Raw genomic sequence first — 24,704 nt, 5'->3', positions numbered from 1 at the left:
ACATTTTAGTAGAATCCATTCACATATCTTTACAAATTGGCAGATTTAGCAGCAGAGTTAATAAAAGGCCACAGGTAGAAAGGTGATGGGTTATAGCAGGTTTCCATACTTTGGGGTCACAAGCAGACTAGATATTGGCGGATTTAAATTATAATGAAAAGTGGGTCTCCTTCAATGCCAATCTGAGAGTCCGGGCCAAAGGAGGTCTAAAAACAGAGCTGGATAGAATTTGCACCACTTGATAAACCTGGGGGTTTATACAGTGTCGCAGTAGAGGCGTGGAGCCACCTCTAACACCCTCAGGTACCACTCTGAACACCAGGTAAAAGTCCAAGACTCTTTATTTTTGTCACAATAATGTGCACAAAGCACCCTCCACTCCACACTCACATTAACACAATAAACTCTCTCAAATACCAATCCTCCTCGCCCAGACACTTCGCCCTCCTACCTCAGCTCAGTGTCTGGGCTTTCCCACAGTCCTTTTATATGCCCTGACCCAGAAGTGGTTCCTGGCCAAACCCACAAGTCCTTATTCCCTCCGGGTCAGGGTAAACAGTCCTTTCTTCAGACCGGGAACACGTCGTTCCTTCCTGTCACGTGATGATGACGCACTCCCGGGTTATAGGGCACATAAGAACCTGCCAGCCCCCCTACAGCGACTCCCGGTGGCCCCCAAGGTATCCAGCAGGGCTGTGTATAAACACTACATAGTCCATGAGGCCCTGCTGGAACTCGGGGCACGATCATGCTGTCCGGAGGGCTCCTCCTGGTGGCCTGGGGGTGAGGGCCGGAGTAAAATGCCGGCAATCCACCACAACAGGTGATTACGCTTTGATTCTTTCTCAACATTAAACCTTCTGTTTTAAAGGTTCAAGTACGTATAGAGTGGGCACAGACTGCTGTCTGGTTGGTTAGTAAATTGAATTCTTTTTCCACTAACATGGCCATCTTCTATTTAATTTGTATTGCTGGAAGAAAACTGCTTTAGAAATACGAGGACAAAGGAACTCTGTTAACATGGACCATGTCAGGATAAATTTAAATACTTTTCTCTGAAAAACTTTCATGGCCTTTGCAGCACAAACTTACTTTTTGTTTTGTACTAATTGGCTGTGGTTTGAGCTTCTCATCTTTGCCCTTGGCAATGCGCAGGAACTGCTTTAAATCCCCCTGCAAACAATAAATTCCATTAAAACTTAACCATATGACATAATTTATCTCGGAGTCAAAAGTCAAATAATTGCAAAATACAGAGGAGAAGGAGACACGTTGAAGCGATTGTCATCGTATTGATTGACTGTATAGCAGAAGATAATTCTTGAAAATGAAAAATTGTTAAATTGAATAAATTATCCTATAAATATTACAGACATGCAGTCCCTTAACTAAAAAGCAGCAAGTATACCCTGCAGTCCTTCTCCTCGGACACACAAATCATCTTCACTAAAACACTTGGCTCGCTCGTAATGTCAAGTCAGTGCTGGACAGGAAGTGGCCTGTCTAAGAATGTAATTACAGACACAGCTTGGAGAAATGTGTCACTGCACAGGTGCCACCCACCTAGCTAGGATTTACTACTTTGATTTAACATGGTGGTATGTTTTTTTTTTTTTTTTACAGCTGCCACGTGCCCCCTCACGGAAAAGGAGGACATTTCACTGATCAGCTGGACTTCCTACACATACACAAGATTAAATGTACGTTTATCAGTTAGGAGAATTAATTACCAGATCAACATATTCCAGGATCATGTAATGGGGCTCGACTTCTCGGCACAGCCCAAGGAGGCGCACCACGTTGGCGTGGTTCAGCTTGCCGAACATCTCAAACTCCCTCCGGAAGTCCAGCTGGAGCTGCTCATCACGGGTCTGCAGGCTCTTTACCAAGACCACGGTTTCAGTGTCCACCTCCTCAATGCCCTTTGCTTTGGCAAGGAACACCTCTCCAAACTCCCCTTTGCCTAGAAGGAGGAAAAAAATAAAAAATAAAAATGAAACACTAAAATTAAAACGTAGCTTCTGTAGCCTGATGAAAAATTGAAACATCTGCTGCATCATAGTAATCCGCACCCAAACTCCCACTACAGTAGTAGGGCATCGTGATTAAATCAATATAAAACTGACAAGGAATTATTAGGCATGTGAAAAATAAATGAATGTACAGTACAACATGACAGGACACCCCTAGTCCACAGGATATCCCAGAAGCACTGGAGGCGCAAGGCAGGATCTAAACTGCACAGTGCCAGTCCATCAACATTCACGGACAGACACATCCACTCAAGATGAACATATATAACAATACCACCAACGGACGCGTGTGCACGACTGGCTTCAAATGATAGGATGAGGACATTTTGTGTTACGACCAACTTTGAGGAACTTGATGTGCAGAATTTAAAGAAATGCGCAGATTCTGCTTCAGATTGCACATAAACACGCATATCTGTATATTATGTGAATTTCCCCTTGGGATTAATAAATTATCTATCTATCATATCTGTATGTACTCCGTATGCAGTCCGCGTGGTGGACATTCTTCATTTCTGTGTTCACTGACATGACTGTTTAGCGCCACCCAAACACAACCCGCCCAAAATATAAATCAAATCAAAGGAGCACAAGGAGGTAAAGTGTTGCACTTGAAGCCATAAATCTACGCCCTCTTAAATTATGGGCCTAATTATAGATATGTAATAGGATTGAAATTGTCAAAACAGCATTTCCACATAAATAATGTATTGAAAGAGGAGGAGAAATCTAGAAATATGTCATGCAACCTGAGTGACGCTGAAAATTCTGTTTGTGGCCATTTTAGGAAGTGCTTTAAACACACACACAGAATCGTAAGAGGCATTACCCAGCGTGGTGATCGTCTGCAGATTGGTACGTGGAAAGTGCATCTTGTCGTTGGTGCTGTGCCGCTTGTTCGTGGAGACTGCACTCCCGAGGTTGGTCAATGCAACTTCCTCTTGAATCTCAGCCGTTTGTCCATTTTGCTGTATGGTTCCGCCTTTTAGAGACATTAAATCAAAACCAACAGTTTGTAACTAGCACAGAATATAAACATGCACGGCACCAGGCAACATTCTAAACTGAATTCTTTTTATAACAAAAAACATTTTAAATAACACTCATTACTTTACAATTTGGCTCAGATTACTGAATTGGGCCCATCCTCAGTACAAACATGAAAATACATCCAAAATTACAAAAAATACAGCTTTAAAGTCACAAATACACAGCACAGGCCGCCAAAGGCTTCATGGAAATCGAAAGACCAAAAGTAAAAGTGCAGCCTGGTATGAATCCTGGAGGAAGATAAATCTTTGTGGGACCGCAATCTGGAAAAAGAAAGAAGGAAACCCAACAGACACAAGCCAGCTGGCGACACGGTGCCTCCAGGCCGCAGGCTGACGTCGTCCGATTTCAGGAGTGATGTGTGAAACAACTGGCCAAGTCCCAGCCAGACTCTTATCAATGCTCACTTTCTGTTTAATAAAATTTTGTTAAGTGAGGAATTAATTCAGCCTTACAGCGATTCTTTTTAAACCTATGTGTAGAAAGACAGAAGTCCACCATTACATTCCCTTGATGACTATGTTGATATGTTTGTCCCCCCACTGGGCATTACAAATAAAACAGTGAGCATTTGTGACAAGAATGGGCCGTCCAGTGCAGCACAGATCATCCATTTCTGTTCATCGTGAGCAGTTTTGCTCAAACTGTGATGAATTTTAAAGGACCTAACTAATTTACAGAGGAATTTATAGGACCCCCTGAAAGCAACTTACCTAACTGGTATACAAACAACGTTTACAAAACTCTTAAAAAGCATCTTATTTGAACAAGAAATGTAAATGCTTTCTGTCTTGTGCCAATCATTTATTATTTTAATGCATTTGTCTTATTATCCAAGTAACTTATGGTGCTTCTAAGCTTAAAATGGTCAGACAGTTGTCACAAGAGATGGCACAGACAAGTACAAGGACCAAGGCCTTTAGGCAGAACCACTCTTCACCAGGAAAGCTAGCCAATCATATGTGCATAATGTCACATGGGCCAGAATCCCACATGTATTTTTGACACTCTTGAGAGATCAGAGAGCAGCAACAGGAGGCAGCAATGTCAAAGACTGAGAGACGTCAGAAAAGAGAGGGAGACCATTACATCCGGACATCAGAGAATGCCAGCTTATTTAACTCGTGCATCTCACCAACTGCTGAATTAAAAACCACACTTGAAGACACCTGTACATTGTTAGTGCTGAAGATAGCGAGTCCCTACGTGGAGTACTAGGGAGTGGTTGGCAGTGCATGCATCACTCGTATGGTACTTGTGTGGATAACGTACTACGTGAAATACTAGAGAGTGACTGGCAGGGTAAGAAACAGTAATACATAATTCTGTGAATAGATCTGTGTATGTTAATATTAAGGTGCAAGAGTAGGCCAATCCAGTAATGAACAATAATTCATCTTCTGTGTCCTACAATTTCAATATACAAAGATCCCCAAGGCCCTTTCAGTGCTATTACTTGTTAACTTGCTTTATGGATCTTGATGTTTCCTTCGTAATGACATACGTTCTGTTTGTGTCTCTATGTCCAAGTATAGGAGAGTAACACTCAACTTGTGTGTTTTTAGAACACCAGAAAGTTCACTATTATGAAAAGCATTTTATTGTCTGCACTGTTTTATTACTTTCTAATGCCTGTTCACTAACCATTCAGGCACTCCATCTCTGGTTCTTCTCCCTCTGGCGTCTTCTGCATCCGTTTGGCATTTCGGCGTTTCTTGCAGTAAAACATTAAGCCCAGGACGATTATTATATAGGCCACTGCGGCTCCCACAGACAGGCCAATAGTTTGGATCATCTTGTAGGGTGTCTGCCCATTTTCATTGTTTCCTGTAGTTTCTGGCTTTTCTGTATAAAAAAAAATGAATGCAATATGTTTTATGCAATATGCTAGAAACCATGACAGCTTCTTAAAGACAAACATCCTCTAATAAGGGGAATTCAACTTTAATAAAAAGTTTCTGGAGACCAGAGTACACTGCAGAATTTAAAGTATAATGTGTAACACTTGTCATTAGCATGTCTCGTCATGATTCTCACTCCACTTATACTGATAAAGTCTGAAGTAGCAACACACAGCCCTGGCTCAGCCAAGCCACCCTATCTTGAGCACTTTCACCATCTCCTGGGCAATTCCCAGATGCTCCCCAGCCAGCTAAGAGAAAAAAACCCTCCAGTACATCTAGGACATACACCTGGGTCACTTTCCAGATGGCTGTGCCTTGAATATCAACGACTCGGACATTCCAGCTAGAGGCCCAAAAATCAGCATGACTGCTTCATTTCACCTGGGGGAGCAACAGTCCTACTTCAAGGTCCTCCCATTTCTCTGAGCCTCATCCAATCAAGAAAGAGTGAGCCCAGCAGCACTGTACAACAACCTTATTTTGGCTGCTTATCCTCATAATATCATTCTTTTGGTCACTACCCAGAAATCGTGACCATAGGTGCAGAGGAATATATAGATTGGCCAGTAGATCAATAGCTTTGTCTGAAGATTCAACTCCTGCTTCACTACCATGGACCAGTACAACATCCAAAAAACTGCTGCCACTACATTGACTTCTTAGTCATTCTCATGATTACCTCGTATCATCACTTGTGAAAAAGACCCCAAGTTATTCAAACTCCTTCACTTGGGTCAGCTGCATACCCCTTACCTGAAAGAACATTCCATTATGATCCGAGGAGAACCATGACTTCAGACTGAGATATACTGAATCTCATCCCAACCACATCACACTTGGCTGTGAACCATTCAAGTCAGAGATCACAGCATGGTGGGGTAGAGAAAACACCTTAATCAGCATGGAGTAGAAATGCATCTCTGTGTTCTCCAACTGGATGCTCTCCAATGCTCGGCTGCCCCTTAATATTCTGTCTATGAACATCACAAACAGGAGAGGAGAGAAGATGGAACCTTGGCAGACTCCAGTGCCGACACTGACCGATCTCAACTTAATACTGAGTGTGTGAAAGCATTTCAACCTCCACATAAACAAGTTTTCAGGTTATTCAAAGGTCTTCTCCATGTCCTTACCAAAGTACACCCACACATGGACTTTTGATTTTGCAACTGCTGTAGCTGCTGCCTTCTTGACTAAGATGTACTGGCAGGCCAAATCTGGACATCTTTTTGCTGACATTACACAACAGGGACCCTTCTTCAACTCAACAGTTTCTCTTAATGTTGACAATCACCAGTAGGTTCTATGGTTACTGCTGTGTCAGGCACCAGCACCATTTCTGACCACAGCTTCTTGCAGCTGCTGCCACTGCTTACGTCTTGACCATGGTCCATTCATACCCAACATTCCTGACCTGTCCTAAAGTGCAGAAGAAGCTCTCCTGGAGGTGGGAGCCAAATTCACCTTAAAGAAAGACATCAGCTATTTCCCTGTCTGTCTGGGGTTTTCTGGGTCTGTCTAGCCAGAGCTCCATCTATCTCCCAACCAAGTGCTGGTTAACTGAGAGTTCAGCACCACTTCTTACCCAAAGCTTCCAGGATATACATTCTTAGATGACACAATTATAAAGCTGATGACTGAAGTTTTGGCCCATGGTACTCCGGTGTTAATCACACTCCTGCGTATCTCTGTGTATGAACATGGTGTTTGTTATGGACACTCCAGGACTAGCACAGAAGTCCAGTTCAAACAACAGTCCTTCTCTGTGACTCAAGGGCCAATTGAAGCAACCTACTTGTCCACCAGAACAAACTCCAGTGGTATGGAAAACAGTCAAGAGCTTTTGAGCTTCCACACATTTAACAGTTGCCTTTACAAAGTTAAGAGAGAGACCCACCCATGATTAAAATTTCTAGTATCGGAGTCAAGGTCTGAATATTTCTAGAAGCCTGCAACAGCTCTGGACGCTTTCTTGACAGAGAAGTCCTTGGTGAACTAATGGTGATCAAAAATATTTAAAGTAAAGAATGTATCACGGCACAAATGGAATGAAAACTTGCCTCACCTTACAAAATCCTAGTTTGCAGGCATCCATCAGGGAAGACAAAGCTACCAATACCAGGAATGCCCACTTTCATTACAGTGAACTCAGTGGAAACCAATAAAAACTAAACGTTCACCTTACTTTTGTTGAAATAAAGTTTAGCTGCCCAACAAGGTAATGTTTTGCTATTTTTGTAAACACCTACAGTACATCTTAGGAGACAAAAAGACAAAATACATTCCATGAAGTGAAAAACATTGGCTGGGCTTTTACATGCTCCGCCAGCTCCTTACCAACGACATAGAGGTCTGCGTCCTTGTGCTTGATGTTACAACTGTTTCCGGCTATACAAGTGTATTTTCCTGAGTCATCTGTGGTAACGTCACTAATCACCAACGAACCATTTGGCATTTTCTGAAACCTGTGACGACAGAATTGTGAATTATGTTAAAAGTGTTCAAATCAGAATCTCGATTTTAAAATCCACCGATCGATCCGCACTTTAACCAGTTACAGAATGAGATAGGGACACAGTGTTCAGCTGGGAAGAGCAGACCTCCTTTTTGCAGGGACAAATTCACACGGAATTCCCGGAAAATGCTTTGCAAATGGGTCCACTCAGGCTACTCCTCCCAACATGCTGTGGACACATTTCACATTTGTCATTTGTACAGAGTGCAACGAAATTCTCACGTGCATGTCCTGCCAATATGCTGCAATGACTTTTGGTTTGACAGGGTATTGGACTGAACTTTTAAACTTCCTATTGGCTAATGAGTGAGTTGTGATGTTCAAATCCTGTGCCTTAAAGCTTCATTACATATCAGATGGCAAGCCACCTCAAAAGCCTCCTACTGTTCTGGAGGACACTGGGACTGAACAGCTCCAGACAGAAAACACTCTTTTTTTTGCATACTAACCACAGCATCTGATTACAAGTGGACATGAAGACACCAATGACTGCTAAGCCGTGTTCATCCACAAGGTCCACTCCAACTTCTAATAAAACACACACTCCTTTCCTGTATTCTGTCCATTTCACATTCTTTTAGGAAGTCAATATCTGGTTATCATCATCCTGGGAAAAAATATATTTCTCCCAACTCAGTTATTACTGATGTTATTTTCCATGTTTTTAATTCTCTCCTGTTCTCTGCATTCCTACCTTACAAACAATTTGTTAACTCTGGACGTTTTAGGCATGTGAAGTAGTGTTCAGTTTATACGTCACATTTAGCTATCCAATGACATGCTACAGTATCTGCTTATCTACTCATGGTCTACACCCACTGTTCCCAGCAGAGCTCAGAGTAATGACATGAGTTAAAAATTAACCCTAAAGGAACATTCCACCTAAAAATGAAATGAAGGAGAGAGGTGGGTTTTCAATTCAAAAGAGCGGACCCTGTGTGAACAGTCTTTGTCACTGCTTTAATTTTATGTATTCAACAATATAACAGCAAAAAAAAAGCATGTGTTGTGCAAGTTGTGAGCATACGGCTTTATGACTTGACATGTGGACATGATGTACCCGAGACATTCTCATGGACATTCTTGATGTTTGCTACTGTCCAGCTTCGGTCATCATAGACTCCCATTCTATCAGCATGTAAACACGAGATTACATTTTTTCCTTGGCCACCACTACAAACCGCATGGGATTAGCAACTGACAGAGAAAATATTTTTAAGTGGACTTCTCTTTTAAATGAGAAGTCTTACAAGTAGATGCACCATCACAGTTGCCAAAGCCATGTCTTCGGAAGGCTAATGACAGATTTCATTGAATTTAACCTTAGTGTGTCACTCCAGTTTAAATTCTAATTAGAACTCTGACAGGAGCAAACCGGAGTCATCACATTGACGATTAAAATAAAAATGTACTGTCAAAAATGTCCATGAAATGTCAATACTTGCAAAGATTTAAGACCACTTTAGACTTACTTTGGTGATGATTTTCCAGCATCCAGAATTCTGTCCTTGATCTTCCACTGAATGGAAGGGACGGGGTCTCCAACAGCCTGGCAGTGTAGAATAGCTGTGTGCCCCTGATAAACGGTTGTGATTTCAGGCTCTAATTTGAAACTGACAAAAACTGAAAAGAAAAGAAAAATGATGCAGCTAAGCAGGGCGGCAGTTACATTCAAACTAGCAGCACACTGCATGACAGAGACTGCTGGTGGGCCGACAGCAATAATCAGAAGTACAGGAGTAGCTACAGAAAAGCCAACGACATGCTGCTTTCATTTAAGATGCAATAAAGAAACTTGTCTTTGTGCAAGCTTCCCTGAACAAACAACACTAAAATAAACTCTTAAATTCAATGGTGTGCAGTCATGTACTCCACTTAATAAAAATAAAGTAAACCTGCACCAAAACACCCCAGAAAAAAAGTCATGACCTGCAGATTGTTGGGACCATGTGTGGCTAATAATAAATGCCGGCCCAGCACACTACGCGGTTCACATCCCATTACCTGCTACGCTGAGATGCACCATGGCCTGTATCTCCCCTTGTTGACTATTGGAGGCAGTACAAGTGTAGTTTCCAGAATCGCTGCGTGTCACTTTTCTAAAAATTAGTGTTCCTCCATTTTGCTCCACATGAGGTGGGATACTGGCATCTAAGAAAAGAAATAGGGAGTCAAAATGCAATAGGGAAAGATCCCAAATGTTTTGATTCCTACTTAATTCACCACATTGAAGATTCATGCGCACACACACACACAAACACACACACGCAAGTAGACAGATTCACCACTTTAGATAGCACTGATGTGGCCAGAAAACATTCTTTGTTCCTGTTTTATAAAAAAGATTGGACTGATTATTCCTTAAGACTGTAAAGAATTTGAAAAATTGATGGAAGGGTGGATGGCAAGATTATCAAACTAGACAGCGTTACATGACCATACACCAAATCAATGCACTAAAAGGTCCCCATTTTTTACATACGGGTCTCTGTTAGATTTGATTAGATAAACTTTATTAATTCTAAGGGGAGATTCACATGCACACAACAGCAGAAACATAAAAAAACAGGGATACAGACACAGGATAAATAATACAAATACAATCAATTAATAAATCATGAATACCGAGTTACACAGAAAGTGCAAAATGAACCACACTACTAACCCTCACATCTCTCTTTAAGTTTCTTTAAAGTACTTTAATCTGAACAAATATAAGTAGGGATGCACCGATACCACTTTTTTGGAAAACGAGTATGAGTACGAGTACTTGCATTTCAGTACTCGCCGATACCGAGTACTTGCCGATACCGAGTACTTAATAAAAACATGATTTAAATTTACAGGTAACAGCTTTAGTCATATAATTTAACAAAAAAAACAAGAAACTCTCGTCTATCCACTGGGAGGTTAGGCTAATTAGCGACACGGGGCTAACACTGCTTGTCCAAATATCCGTGGTGAAACTAAACGCAGAGGAGGCTTGCAGTAGGCTGTGGATATGTTTTTTCACGGAGTCGTGTAGTTTAGGCAGCTCCGTGTCAGTCATGTAGCGGCGGCTTGGGACATCATATCTGGGCTCCAGAACATGGAGGAGACGCAGGAATCCCACATTTTCTACCTCCGAGAGTGGCTGGTCACTCAATGCAATGTACTTGATAATTGCCTGTTATTTTCACAGCACGTGGATCGTCTCTGAACATTTTCTCTCGTCTTGCAAGAGTTTGCTGCAGCGTGGGTTGTGTTGGTTTAGAAGCGTGGGTAAACTCTTTGTACTCGTTGTCGTGTTGGGATTTTAGGTGCTTGATTAAATTACTTGTGTTAAATGCGCTACCTTTTGAGCCTCCTCTGGACAATTTCGCTGAGCACAATTTGCAGTCCGCCTTTGTTTTGTCGTCTTCATTCACTTTGAAATAGTTCCACACGGCTGACATGTCTCGCCTCGCCTTCTCCCCGCTCTGAGCTGCAGGCGGGGCCTGGGGGCGGGCACTCGGCGCCTGTGATTAACCCCTTACACGCCGCTCAAACATAGACATTTCTCAGACCGTGGTATCGGTCCCCGGTATCGGGGGACTTTTAGCGAGTACGAGTACTTTAGAAAATGTGGTATCGAGGCCGATACCAGATACCCGTTTCGGTATCGGTGCATCCCTAAATATAAGTATTCTAGATACTCTATTTGATTTTGCATTTTAGCTAGTTTAAAATCTTCAACACAGTATTATTTTAGATATGAATAGGATATGTTATAACTTTGCAATTTTTAAAACACATCTTTAATGTATATTTATTGAAAATGTTTAAAGAACCTTCTAGCATTTTGCAGGTTTATTTTAGGATATTTATTAACATTTACTATTGAGTAGTAGAATGGAGATGGGCATAAAACGACTTAAGTAACATTTTGTTTAGGGAATCAGTGTGCCAGTGCAGAGCGTAAGTATTTATTTTGGGGTGTCAGGAGGAAGCACCAAATTATCTGACCCCTCCAGAGGTGGCTTCATAGCACACAATGAGCCTATAGTGAAACATGCTTTGAGAGAACGCCTCGCAGAGGGGATGAAGGGGATTTTTCATGTTGATACCACAAACCATTTTTATATCCAATGAGATATTCAATTAACTTAAGCGGTCTTTGTGCAAAAACCCACTCAAGGTCCTACTTATCCTATTAAAACACTGCATTTAATTTACATAATACACTCACATTAATTACTTGATGTATTCATAAATTTGCTTAATCCAAATCTGGAGCTTTGCACAAGGCTGGAATTATCAATGGGCACACAGGGCACAATCTACCATAGCCAACGTGGGAATATCCCACACACGGGGTGTACATGCAAACTCCAATGGACAATAGCTGGGCATGGGGTTCAAACCTGGCACACTGGATCTATGAAGCAGCAGCACTAACCCACTGCACCATCGTGCTGCCAAGAAATGATCAGAATACCTTCAAAATTCAATTGTATATTCCGTTCCTAATATTTTAAAATGTAGCAACTCATAATTATTTAACAGGTACGAAGTATAAAAACAGGAGATGGAAATGAAGCACAGACCACTTATAAATGTAATCTGTATACTTTATTATCTATTACTTTCCATCAAATCTGTGTTTCTATCTTCTGCATTTGAAAGCAGTGTGGTATCTAAATATGAATTTTCAACAGTTCCACATGAAATGAATGCCATTTATTATAGTAAAATGAAATACTGCAATATAACAGAAAGCCACGATTAACTGTACAGCCCACTCTATCTTGCCGGCTGATCCTACAGTTCTTCTTGAAAGATAAATAATAATATAAATGATAAAATATTGTCAGAGCCCTAACAGCATATTAGACTATAAAACTATGCAAAAGAATTAGATTTTACTTTAATAATTTAAATGAACATTTTTAATTTGATTCATTGTTTTATGAATGTCCATGTCATATGTGATAGACGGCTGCCCAGGCCTCCTTGCCTGTTTTTAGCGGCGACCACAGCTCTTTGTACGCGACTCTGCTGTGCGTCTATAAGTGACAGTTTATGACAAACGCACTACTGTATATATTCAATTACACTTTGGAAAGACACTACCAAAAAGTATTTGCTTTTGATTTTGTATGTTTTGAAATCATTTTGTGTTGCACCTTTTTATCTTAATGCTTTGAGTCACATATATAGGGATCAAAAAGCCCAAAAGTACCTGCAATAAAGTCTGAACGTACTGCTGGCCGCCGCCGCAGTTGATTTGCATGTTTTATTCTCTAAGTTGCATCAACACAAGGTTCACACTGGTCAGCTTAACGAATGGTGTGTTAGACCGTTCTCAATGTGGCTGCTGCATCTTCTGTTTTTTTGTGGGCTGAATGTATGAGGGTCTTACTGAAATGAATGAGCAATCATTTTTTTTGAATTGGGGAGTGTTGATGCTGGACAAAACAAGAATGATATATTACAACTGACTGACACCCTGGAGGCTGTTGTGGAAAAGAGGATGGGGATAAAATCAGATGCCATTGTGAACAATTCTGCCTGTCCCCTTTCCAGGGGGAAGTCTCTTGGAGTCCTTTCAGCTACAGACTCCTGTCTCCACAGCGCAATAAGCACCACCTCTGGGGATCTTGGCCACTGGGAACTTCACTGCTTTCTTCTGATGTCCCTTCCTTCACTCCCACCAGAAGCATTAGGAAAATAGCATGCCTCAATTTACTAGTTATTATTTCAGAATAGCATTTATTTTTCAACATGTTTCTATTCGGTTGTCTTATATTGTATTTTGAGTCAGTATTGGTATATTTTAGGTATCAATGTGTTTTGTTTCGCTGTGGTAGGCATCTGAATTCCTACTTTGGGATTAATCAAGTATATCTAATGTACACACCTATAGCAGTAGAGTGTTGTACCGTGTTAGCCATAGATTGATACAGGAGATAGTAGGGTGAAATGACCCCTTTTATTGGCTAACTAAATCGATTACAAATGCAAGCTTTCGAGGCAGCTAAGGCCCCTTCATCAGGCAAGGTGTAACCAATGTACACACCTTGATTTACTTTTCTACAAAATCTCCACTTCTTTGGACACATTTTTCCCATCATACAGGTAGTTTCCAGATACCCTTATGAAAGAACTCCATTCTAGCCGCCCAAAGGCACTGAGGCTGTCTGATGGCGATTACTACAAGGCTGATCTTGGAAGTCAGTGAAACCACCTTAAAAATGCTTCACCCACCTTCACGGAGTACTGTGCATCTCCGTGTACATGAAGCCCATAGTAAATGTCAGCTGCACAAATTTCTTCTTTAACAAGAAATTCAATCACAGCTCGCTGACTGAACGATACATCACTGTCAGCCACTCTGTGAAAAGTGTGTGTGGTCACGCGATTTAAGCTAATGAGGGTGTAGCAGGAGATGGCACTACCTGTCAGACCACATTCATTCTTCTATGCTAAAAGTATGTCTAATACTCCTTCATTTAAACCGGACCAGATCACAGATCCATTGTCAACTTTCAGCACAGTATGGAAACAGCAAAGTGTCTACAAATGGATCAATAAGTTCAGGAGTGGCCTCACAAGCATCACAGATGAAGAACAATTATGTCACCCATCCACATCTACTACAGCTAACAATACTCAGTGTGCCTGTGACACGGGTCTGGCAAACAAGCATGTGACCACTGGATCAAGTGTATTAATAACCAAGAAGAAAAATAATATTTAAGTGAACTTTGTATTTTTTTTTTCAATGTACTGAGCTCTGGACAAGTGGGTTAAGAAAATGGATGGATGGATATGTTTTGAGTTTTGCCCTCTGCATATGAATAAAATGAAATGAACCCGCATTTGTGCACTTTCCTCCTTTATATACTGTAGTCCTTTTCACACTCCATGCAATTTAAAGTAAAAATGAAATGGCGCAAGTATTGTCCATATCCATATTGTCCTATTTGGCAGCAAAAAAAAAAAAAAAACTGCACACTTTTCTAACTTTCCATAATCACTAAGTTGTAGAATGCCAGGAGCAATTGTTTATTTATGTGCTTTCAGACCTAGACACACACCATGCACATGACACTGTCCAAACGTGTTCAATTTAGAGTTTAATTTATGAGTTTCTAATATTTCAGACGACCACCGACATTTTGCAAGTACTACCTAGAGTCACAGTAACATTTCTGAAATACCAAAGATGAAGATAACAACTTAAGTAAGACCACCCAAAGATGTGATTCATGTTGTAGTCTGCTACCACAACCCCGGATGCATATTCATGCTGTCAAAAAATAGAATTGTTTTACTCCACTCAGGTTGACCTTAACATCCAGTAACCACAACTTGAGTTACATGTTTCATATTAGGCTTCTTAATGTTTAAGACCAATTCACAGATGCGCAAGATGAATTCCCCATTTTTACCTTTGGCTTCCACATTATTGCAGCCAATAAGCGCAGCTCTTAAACTCAATGCTGCAGCTGCAAGCCCACTGGATGGACTAACCCACAGGTATGTCGGCCCAGAAAGCAAAGTGAATGGGGCCTTTTTTTCTGGTAACAGCACACACTAACCTGCTTTCTTCCACATGATGGTTGGCCTCACACGGCCTGTGGCTGAGCACAGCATAGAGGCCTCTTTATCCAGCTCCATACACTGCTGGGGCTGTGGGGGTGGTGTGAACTTTAACCGCTCTGAAACGCAGAGGGAGAGATCGATCAGTGGAAATCTGGCAAAGTCATTGTTAAGCGTAATAAAGGAACATGCAGGCAAATTCATATATCTTGGAAATGAATGTGTAAGATATCATGATAGACTGGCTCACCCACCCTCAACTTCCCAAAGTGGTTTAAATTAGACTGACATATGTAGTCTACTTTGTGAACAAAGACCAGGGAGCTGATCACAGGTACAGTAATAAAAACTTTAAGAAAGCCACTTTGAGGAACATCTGTAACAGATGGTGAAAGGAGCTCCGAATGTGACACTCACCTAAGACATTCACGCGAGCGTTGCCTTCTATGTGTCCTGCAAATGTGCTGCAGATGCACTTGTACACTGTACCATCATACACTTCCACATTGTTGATACGCAGGGTTCCATTTTCAAACACTTCAAATCGAGCATCCTAAGAAAATTAAGAGGAAAAATAAAATGTGTCATCTTCAGGAAGACTTTAATTTGGTTTGTCACACCTTTTAAGATATTAATGACAAAAATCTGACATCATTAAAAACTGGCAAATGAAGAGGATTTTTTTCTCTCTCTTATTAATCAAATATGCTCAACAGCAATTGGTTAACGAAAAAAATAAACGATTAAAAGTTTATAAGGGGGACACCAAGTCAGGGTCCTTGGTTCAAATCCTACCTCCTCATTATGTACATTTACAAGTGCTTTAATAGCCACTTATTCACAGAAATATGGTTTCAAAAATGCCATGTGTACCATTACTTTTGTTATTGGTAACCTGAATATGTAGCTGTGTAAACCCTTCACCAGGTTACACTTACGAATTTTGTAGTCTGCACATGTCCACTGCACTCTGTTAGACTGCCTCTGCTTCACATATACAGTACTTCCAATAGCCATGGGCAGAAAAGAGAGGAAGTGTCCACAAAGATCAACTTCCTGAGGCAAATTCAAGAGCGATCGCCATTATTCCTTCTCTAGGTTGAAATGATCTGTCTAATATTTCAGAAATCCGATAAATTTATGTCAATGTGCTTAACTTACAGAGCTAAGCTCAGCAGCACAATCTCAGGAGACACAGGCTTCAGGCTTGTTTTTGGATTCACAGCAGCTGTCATGGTGGCCGTTGATAATGTCCGATTTTTTATTTTTTTTAGCACATTATTTTGACATCACAGCGTTTTGCTAAAACACTGTAAACTGGGCCCTGTGATGGACTCACCCCCTGTCCAGTGTTGATTACAACCCTGCACCCAGTGCTGCCAGTATAACTCCTGAGACCTTGAATAGAGTGTGTTAAGATCTTGGAATCTACAGCAGATCACTGTGAAGTTAAAAACCATACTTATCTACTTGAAGGAGAAGCTACACTAAAAACAGTAAGAAAAGACCCTAGAAGAAGAAAATGGTTGCAACAAAAACCTGCTGTACATTGACCTCCCGCATTCACATATTTATGAGTAATAAAACAAAATACACTCTACACACACCTGCCCACATACACAAACACATACAGTATACACAAGTATGCATATACTGTACATACTTACATATAAATACACATATACAGCATTTTATACACGTGTACTGTATATGCTACATGCACACACAAATTTATACAAGTATACTTTATACAGTGATCCCTCGCTATATGGTGCTTTGCCTTTCGCGGCTTCACTCCATCGCGGATTTTATATGTAAGCATATTTAAATATATATCGCGGATTTTTTGCTGGTTCGCGGATTTCTGCGGACAATGTGTCTTTTAATTTCTGGTACATGCTTCCTCAGTTGGTTTGCCCAGTTGATTTCATACAAGGGACGCTATTGGCAGATGGCTGAGAAGCTACCCAGCTTACTTTTCTCTCTCTCTCTTGCGCTGACTATCTGTGATCCTGACGTAGGGGGTGTGAGCAGGGGGGCTGTTCGCACACCTAGACGATACGGACGCTCGTCTAAAAATACTGAAAGATTATCTTCACTTTGCTATCTTTTGTGCATTTGCTTCCTGAAACGACATGCAGCACGGTGCTTCGCATACTTAAAAGCTCAAAGGGCACGTATTGATTTTTGACTGAAAAACAAACTCTGTCTCTCTCTCTGCTCCTGACGGAGGGGGTGTGAGCTGCTGCCTTCAACAGCTTTGTGCCGCGGTGCTTCACATTCACTCATTTGAAGAGGAAGATATGTTTGCATTCTTTTAATTGTGAGACAGAACTGTCATCTCTGTCTTGTCATGGAGCACAGTTTAAACTTTTGAAAAAGAGACAAATGTTTGTTTGCAGTGTTTGAATAACGTTCCTGTCTCTCTACAACCTCCTGTGTTTCTGCGCAAATCTGTGACCCAAGCATGACAATATAAAAATAACCATATAAACATATGGTTTCTACTTCGCGGATTTTCTTATTTCGCGGGTGGCTCTGGAACGCAACCCCCGCGATGGAGGAGGGATTACTGTATATATATATATATATATATATATATATATATATATATATATATACACACACACACACACAGTATATACATACATATATATACACACACACAAACTTACTTAAAAATAATCAAATCAGTCAGAGCATATGGAGCTGTGCACAGAGATGACAGCTGATCACTCATTATTTCTTCCCATTTACTTAAATGGCTTATTAAATTTCAGTCAACTACATACGCCTGTGATATTGAGTCCGTTGCGATACCAGGTGACCGAGGGGGTGGGTATTCCTTTTGATTTACAGTGTAAGTATCCCGGCTTGCCCTCATCCAAAGACGTGTCCTCAGGCTTCAACACCCATTCTGGTATGGCTGCAACATAAAAGAAAGAACACGATAATGGCTGTTGACTATTCATAACAAAAAAAAAAAAAGTAACTAAAAAGTCCCAATTGCATCTTCCACAAATATGATCACTCAAGCACACACAGGTAATGAACTTTACAGAACAACTCAACACCTTATTTTTGTTTTCTGAGAAATTAAAAACACATTTGTGTGACGCTTTGTGTCAGATCTGAGGTAAGCTAAGCACACGCTACTTACTGGCCACTGTCACCACTGCGTCTCTTCTTCTCTGCCCTGCTCTGTTCTCTGCCACACAAGTATACTTTCCAGAGTCACCCCCTTCCGCTGGGCTGAAGAACAGAGAATTGCCATCTTGGTAGACACGTCCGCTGGAAGTAAAACGCTGTCCATCTTTCTCCCACCATACTGTGGGATCTGGGTGTCCCCGAGGAGGCCTACAAACTACACGCTGGCTTGTGTCTGCAGTAAACACCACTGGGTTGAGTGGCAGCATGTCTTCAATCTCTATCAACAGAAAAAAGAAAAAAAAAAAAAAAAGACTCATTAGGTCAACAATTCCTTTTTTAAACTAACTGCAATAAAGTACACATTTTTTTTGTATTGGAAACAATCAGGACACTTTATATGAGGTCTAATTTGATGGACAGCAGATAAATGAAGTGAATGGCAGGATAACGCAAAACATTCTTGAAACAAAGTCAGCAATTGACAGGAACTAAAAGGAAAAAAACGTTCAAACATCAGAGTAAGAAAACACTAAACTTAAGTAAGGAGATTAGCAGCAGTGGTCTACTAGACCAGAAAGAATGAGATGGGCCTGTACACCCAACATGAGGCTCTGTTATGATGGTATTTCAAAAAAAAACAGCAGATGGCGCTGCCACCACTCAGTGCTTAGGCTCTACAGCTGGTTGATTCGAGATCTGAGCAAATCAAATGGCATTGGCTACTTTCGGATCGGCACGAAGACACACTCATAAAGGGAAACGTGCCAACAGGGACTCTCTCAACCCAAAACCTGCGCCTTCTGTGGACTAGAATAGCTAGCTCTTTGAAATAGGGTATATCAGAGGGGTGGGTCTTGTGTTCAAGACGGAGTTATAACTCCCGCCTTATAAACGTAACTCAATTGTATTTGACATCCCATCAGTGGAAACCAGTTAATATTGGGACAAAGACATTTTACTACAAACTCAAGAAAATTTTAAAGGCACACAATGAGGTACTGTATGTGAGAGCAGATGTCAAAGACAAAACCTGAAGCACCTGCTGCTGCAAATGAGTCCGATAAAGTGGGTACTGCACCTTACTGACAACTGAGGGAAAGATGTGACGAAGCAGCATGTCAAATAAAATCACTGACATTTATGCTGCTTACACTGTAAAACAAAGGTTTTGCTGTCTGAACGCTTTTGGGTGTGTGTTACTAATATCGGTCTGCTGATCACAAAAATCACCTTTAAATTTTCTTATCATGTACCGCTTTATTGCAATCATCTACTTCTGTAATTTCCTCTCATATTCTAAACATACATATCCAGTACAAGAAGCACAGCTGGAACTTCTGCAGTGATCTGAAACTTGTGGCACTGCAGCTTGGTTAAACCAAACACTGTGAATGGACAGCCGCACTGAAGAGTCTGACTACATTAAAAGGAACTGGCTGACCCATAAGGGCATTGAAACCACTTATCAATCCAACAAATATATTTTTTGCCTCCATTTCATATAAAAATTGGGCTGAAGAAAAATTTCATGACAACAATGAACAACAAATGTGAAGGATTTTCGATTCTGTTGCCAAAATTAAGGAATACATTTTTGTTTGTCCACAAATTGGACATGTCATCAAGGACAAGCAGTTTGAAGATTTTTCTAGTGGGGCCAAAGAAAGACACATGGAAGGAAGAAGTTTCTTGGCAGCTACAGAGCAACAAACTACTTCCAGCTGGCTGACAACATAAAGTGCAACACGTTGCTAAAGATTCTAACTCTGAATTCACACACTGCTGACTCTTGGTGCAGTCAGTGACAAAAATGGTGAAAAGTTTCACCAATATATCACAACGAAGGGAAAGCCTCATTAGGGTTAATTAGAATCCATCAATGATGGCTGACCTTTGTTGGACACTGAAAGGAGAAGCATTAAACGCCAAGGACAAATGAAACTCAAGCCACAAAGTACATTTAAATGAATGCAATGCGCTCAGCATCATTAAGCGATTAAACAAACTCGATTCAAATCAAAGGTAATTTTGTATTTCTCCAAATTCCTATCAGATACAATCAATCTAAGAGAATATTTGTGATCAGCTTGAGTCTGTCCATCAGAATCAGCAAAACATTTCCAAGAAGAAAAACTTTCTAAAAATTGTGTTGTCCAGTGATATAAGCAGCATTATCCACCCATTCACTTACCAAGTTCCTTTTTTCAGTGAGACTGCACAATAAAATCTAACACAACAAAAACACCTGACCCGTACGCTTTCATTTTTCTGTCGTCTCAGTCCATCTTTCTCACATCTTAAACCACTCCAACAGTGAGATGAGATGATACATGTACCAAACTCATCTTCAAAGGATTTAAACAGTGCGAGTTTACTTTCTAAACTGCTTACATATATTTTGTCAAAATGTGAAATAAATTACAAAAACAAAATGCAGAAGGTTGCGCCTCAGTGATAGTCAGTGTGCATACAGCTGAGGGCTCTTTATTGTCCTTTAAACAGCACGATGGCCATTTTGATAAACATAAATCAAGCTGTTTTAGACCTAAAATACATTTTCCAAAAACGTGCATGTGTTATGCAGCTACGGTGTCCTTAAAATGGAAAAAAGCTCCAAATGAGACATAAATCACATCACGTTTACAGCTCCTACTTAGTCTTTTCTTTTGCCTTGGAAAAGAGATGAGAATTTAGGACTGGACACGGGTACAAGAGCCCCTTAAAGCAATCTCTTTTTGAAGCTGTTTGACATGCGAGTTTTATTTCACTTAATTTCAGTGAATGCAGAGCACCACACGAGCAGGAAATATGCAACATTCATAGAAAATGCGTTGAGTGCACCATTAAAGCCCAGTCTAGCAGGGGCCTGAAATGTTGCAGTAAATCTTTCATGTTGACAACTGTGAGAGTTCACCTACTGGCTCAGCATGGGCTGCCCGCTCTCTTCCTGGGCCACGTACATCATGTAGAGTTGGGCACTGCTCTAGTGGCGACCGGCTGCACATTTGATTGTCTCAGTCTTTGACCAAGTTTTGAATTTTTTTTATTTGTTACGATTCATTTTTAACCGTTCTTTGTGTTCTGAAAGTGACTAAAAGTAAGATATTTATCACTGAAGGTGTTATGGAGTGGTTACTTATTTGCTGTTATTATTTTGGACACACATTGTCCTCTGTAAAACCTGCGAAGGAACCAGAATTCCCTCTTGGAAAAATAAAATTGAATTGAATATTTCTGTTTTACAAAACTCTTTTAAATAGTGGAAAGTTAACAAACAGTACATTTACTATGCAGAGCTTAGATCAGAGCTACTGTACTTTAGCTTACTGAAAGAAAGGAAAAAAAAAGATGAGAAAATGTTTAAATACAACAGTGGTTCCGAACTGTTGGACGGTGGTGACATTGAAGGTGACTGACCCTAGTAGACTCCATATAGATTGATCATCACAACCGATTAAAGGTAAGAATGGTAATGGTGGTCTCAAAAGAGCCTTGCCTCATGAGCAGATTCTTGAACAATGGTGGCCAGCTCACCCAGCTATCCGAAATGAGCGCTGGACTAAAAAGCATTCAGAGTGCAGACCGAACCCACAGCAGGCCTGCGCGCCACATGAGCGTTTATTGTGTGCTTTGAAGGTTCTGCGGTTGACTCTAAAAGCCACGACTAAGATGCAGAGACACCAACATTCACTGCAAATCTTTACTTCAGGCGATGTTGTGAGAATTATTTCATCTGAAATGAAGCAGCCATATGGGTCTAACATGAATCCCCATGACAGAAGTGCTTACACAGATTATTAGGGAATTTGAATAATTCTGACTCAGGAGAGTGCCGTTTTTAGCGGTTTAGTGGCAGATTAAATTAATTAAACAATTAAATACAGATATCATTCAGGAGACTCAGGAATGCAAAGAAAGCTTAATACTCAGACTAGAGGATTAAATGCGATTCAAAAATCAAATACGGAACAATAAAGATTGAATTAACCGAGAACGTCTAAGACAGCATCAAATTACAGAATGAAAACTTTAGGTGGAGCAGACAATGCATCAAAGGTACAAGCCTTTCTTCTGTTTTCTTGCATTTTTTTTTTCAAAAGTAACTAAATAATCAGGATTTAATCTCTTCTACACACCACAGAGGGCCCTGCTCCTACATTCTGGAAACAGGCCAGGGAACACAGTAGTGTGGTGGTACATTCTGCAGGGTCACACTAAAAAATTGGCATGGCATGTGCGCAAGTTCTCTGACCTACACTGGACAAATCAGGTTTGGTAAAAGAATGAAGAAATGAGAGAATGTGCCTGGCAATGGACTGGTCCTCCATCCAAAGCCAGATCCTTCAAAAGCCTGATGTTAGTAAAGCCTGCAGAAACTTGTGAACCTACAATGGATCAAGCAAATTTGAAAAAAGGAAGGCTGAATATGTTTGGAAAATCTTTCAGAGCAAATGTGGGTGCGTGTGTGAGAGAAAGACACTGGTCCTTATGACAGACCAGTGCTCAATTCTGGGTTAATTCATGCCTTACACCACCTGCTGCTCCGACCATAGACTGGATTACGTGGTTTCAGGAAATGGCTGGATGGATCTCGTTAATGAAAGTCTCATACAGTATATGTGAGGAGTTAAAGATTTTTCCAAGTGTGAGAAGGACTGCATTCATACCTGCTATTCTTAGTGTTGCTTGCAAAACAACAGGATTGCCTCTTGGTCCTCTTGCGACACACTTGTAAACTCCAACATTACGTTGCTTGACCTGAGTGATCAGGAGGGAACCATTGCTCAGCACAAAACTCCTAAATGCAAAAATGAAAAACAAAAGTCAGTAAGAAATAGCAAAATATTTTTAAAAAGAAATATATGTACTCTATAACTGCCTGGTGGCAGTACTAGTCACAAGCACCAATTTTACTGGATCTTAAATATTTTAATAAAGAATGTTGTAAACTGCCATGGACTTCTTTTAAATAAATGTTTAGAAGTCACTCTGCAAGGGTTCAGTGCACATACATACAGTATATTAATTTTATTTCAACAGATTGACTAGAGAGTGGCACGTGAACTCTGACCAGCAAACGAATTCCTAAACTTACAAAGACAAAGATAAGACACGACAGCTAAGAAAAAGTTACTCGTCTTATAGACTGTGGAAAGTCACAAACTTACCACATAATCAAATTCACGCCACATTTTAGGTGAGGCAACTGAAAATCCTTTGTTCTAGAATAACAATATATTAGTATACACATGTATAAAACTGGCTATTTTAAATTCAATAAAATTCAACAACTGAAACATCTCAATCACATAAGTATTCAGACCCTTAATTCAGCACTTTGTAGAAGCCATTCTGATAACAATTACAGCTTCAAATCTTCTTAGGTAAGTCTCTACAAGCTTTGCACACACTGGATTTGGGCTGTTTATGCCATTGTTCCTTTCTCTCAAGCACCAGTAAATTGGATGGGAAGCGTTTATAAACTGCCATCTTCAAGTCTCTCCTCAGATGTTCTATGGTGTAAAGTCTGAGACATGCCCTGAAGCCACTCCAGCGTTGTCTTAATAATAATTCTTTACATTTATATAGTAATTTTCTCACTACTCAAAGTGCTTCAGTGAGTGGGGAGCCACTTCAACCACTAATAATGTGAAGCATCCACCAGGATGATGCGATGGCAGCCATTTTTGTGCCAGCATGCTCATCACACATTAGCTGTTAGGTGGTGAAGTGATGAGAGATAGCCAGTGAGAGACGGGATGATTAGGGGGCCAGAATGACTAGGCCGTGGTGGGCAATTTAGCCTGGAAATCAGTGATACACCCTACTGTTTACAAAGGATGCCCAGGGATCTTTTGTGACCACAGAGAGTCCAGACTTTCAGTTTTACATCTCATCCAAAGGACGACACCATTTTTACAGCACAGTGTCCCCATTGGTGCACTAGGATCCACATTCGGACCACAGAGAAAATGCCCACTGCTGGCCTCAACAACACCTCTTCCAGCAGCAACCCATATTTTCCTAGTCGTGGCTGTATGCTTCAGGTCACTGTCACATTGGTCACCTTTCAATCACCCCAGTCTGAGGTGGAGCACAGCTGTGGGGCAGGAATCCTTTAAGGATCTCTCTGCATTTGGTTGCACTGATCTTTCCCTCAATTCAGACCAGTTCTCCCAATCCCTGAACCCCCATAGAGAATGGAATTAGGCAGATGATGAGGAGTGCTTGGAGTTCTGTCCAAAAGGTTCAGCTTTTCTCTCATCAGACCAGAGAATCTTTTCCCACATGCTCTCATAGTTCTTTAAATTCCACCTGACAAACTCCAAGAAGGCTGTCATAATCATTTTACTCAACAGTAGAGTGCTGCTGAGATGGTTATCCTTCTGACAGGGCCTCTCATCTTAGCTGAAGCCCTGTTAGAGGGCTGAGTTTACTTCCCTGACCAAGGGCCTTCTCGTTCGGTTACTCAATTTGACCAGACAGCCA

The 24,704-nt window shown here is 40.8% G+C and overlaps 1 protein-coding gene across 1 annotated transcript in view; it reads right to left on the bottom strand.

The window, feature by feature from the left end:
* ptk7b (protein tyrosine kinase 7b) overlaps positions 1 to 24,704 on the bottom strand; it is a 226,005-nt gene that overhangs the window by 10,558 nt on the left and 190,743 nt on the right. Inside the window, exons 6-17 of the mRNA XM_028820158.2 lie at positions 22,883 to 23,013; positions 18,226 to 18,492; positions 17,858 to 17,991; positions 15,483 to 15,618; positions 15,065 to 15,184; positions 9,507 to 9,653; positions 8,975 to 9,125; positions 7,325 to 7,452; positions 4,728 to 4,928; positions 2,863 to 3,015; positions 1,731 to 1,963; positions 1,093 to 1,173 (exon numbers count right to left, since the gene is read on the bottom strand). Of these exons, the coding sequence (XP_028675991.1) occupies positions 1,093 to 1,173; positions 1,731 to 1,963; positions 2,863 to 3,015; positions 4,728 to 4,928; positions 7,325 to 7,452; positions 8,975 to 9,125; positions 9,507 to 9,653; positions 15,065 to 15,184; positions 15,483 to 15,618; positions 17,858 to 17,991; positions 18,226 to 18,492; positions 22,883 to 23,013 (1,882 nt within the window). The remainder of the gene's footprint in view (positions 1 to 1,092; positions 1,174 to 1,730; positions 1,964 to 2,862; positions 3,016 to 4,727; positions 4,929 to 7,324; positions 7,453 to 8,974; positions 9,126 to 9,506; positions 9,654 to 15,064; positions 15,185 to 15,482; positions 15,619 to 17,857; positions 17,992 to 18,225; positions 18,493 to 22,882; positions 23,014 to 24,704) is intronic.

This window comes from Erpetoichthys calabaricus, chromosome 15 (assembly GCF_900747795.2).
Source record: "Erpetoichthys calabaricus chromosome 15, fErpCal1.3, whole genome shotgun sequence".
Lineage (NCBI taxonomy): Eukaryota > Metazoa > Chordata > Cladistia > Polypteriformes > Polypteridae > Erpetoichthys > Erpetoichthys calabaricus.
This window is presented reverse-complemented; position numbering and strand designations above follow the sequence as displayed.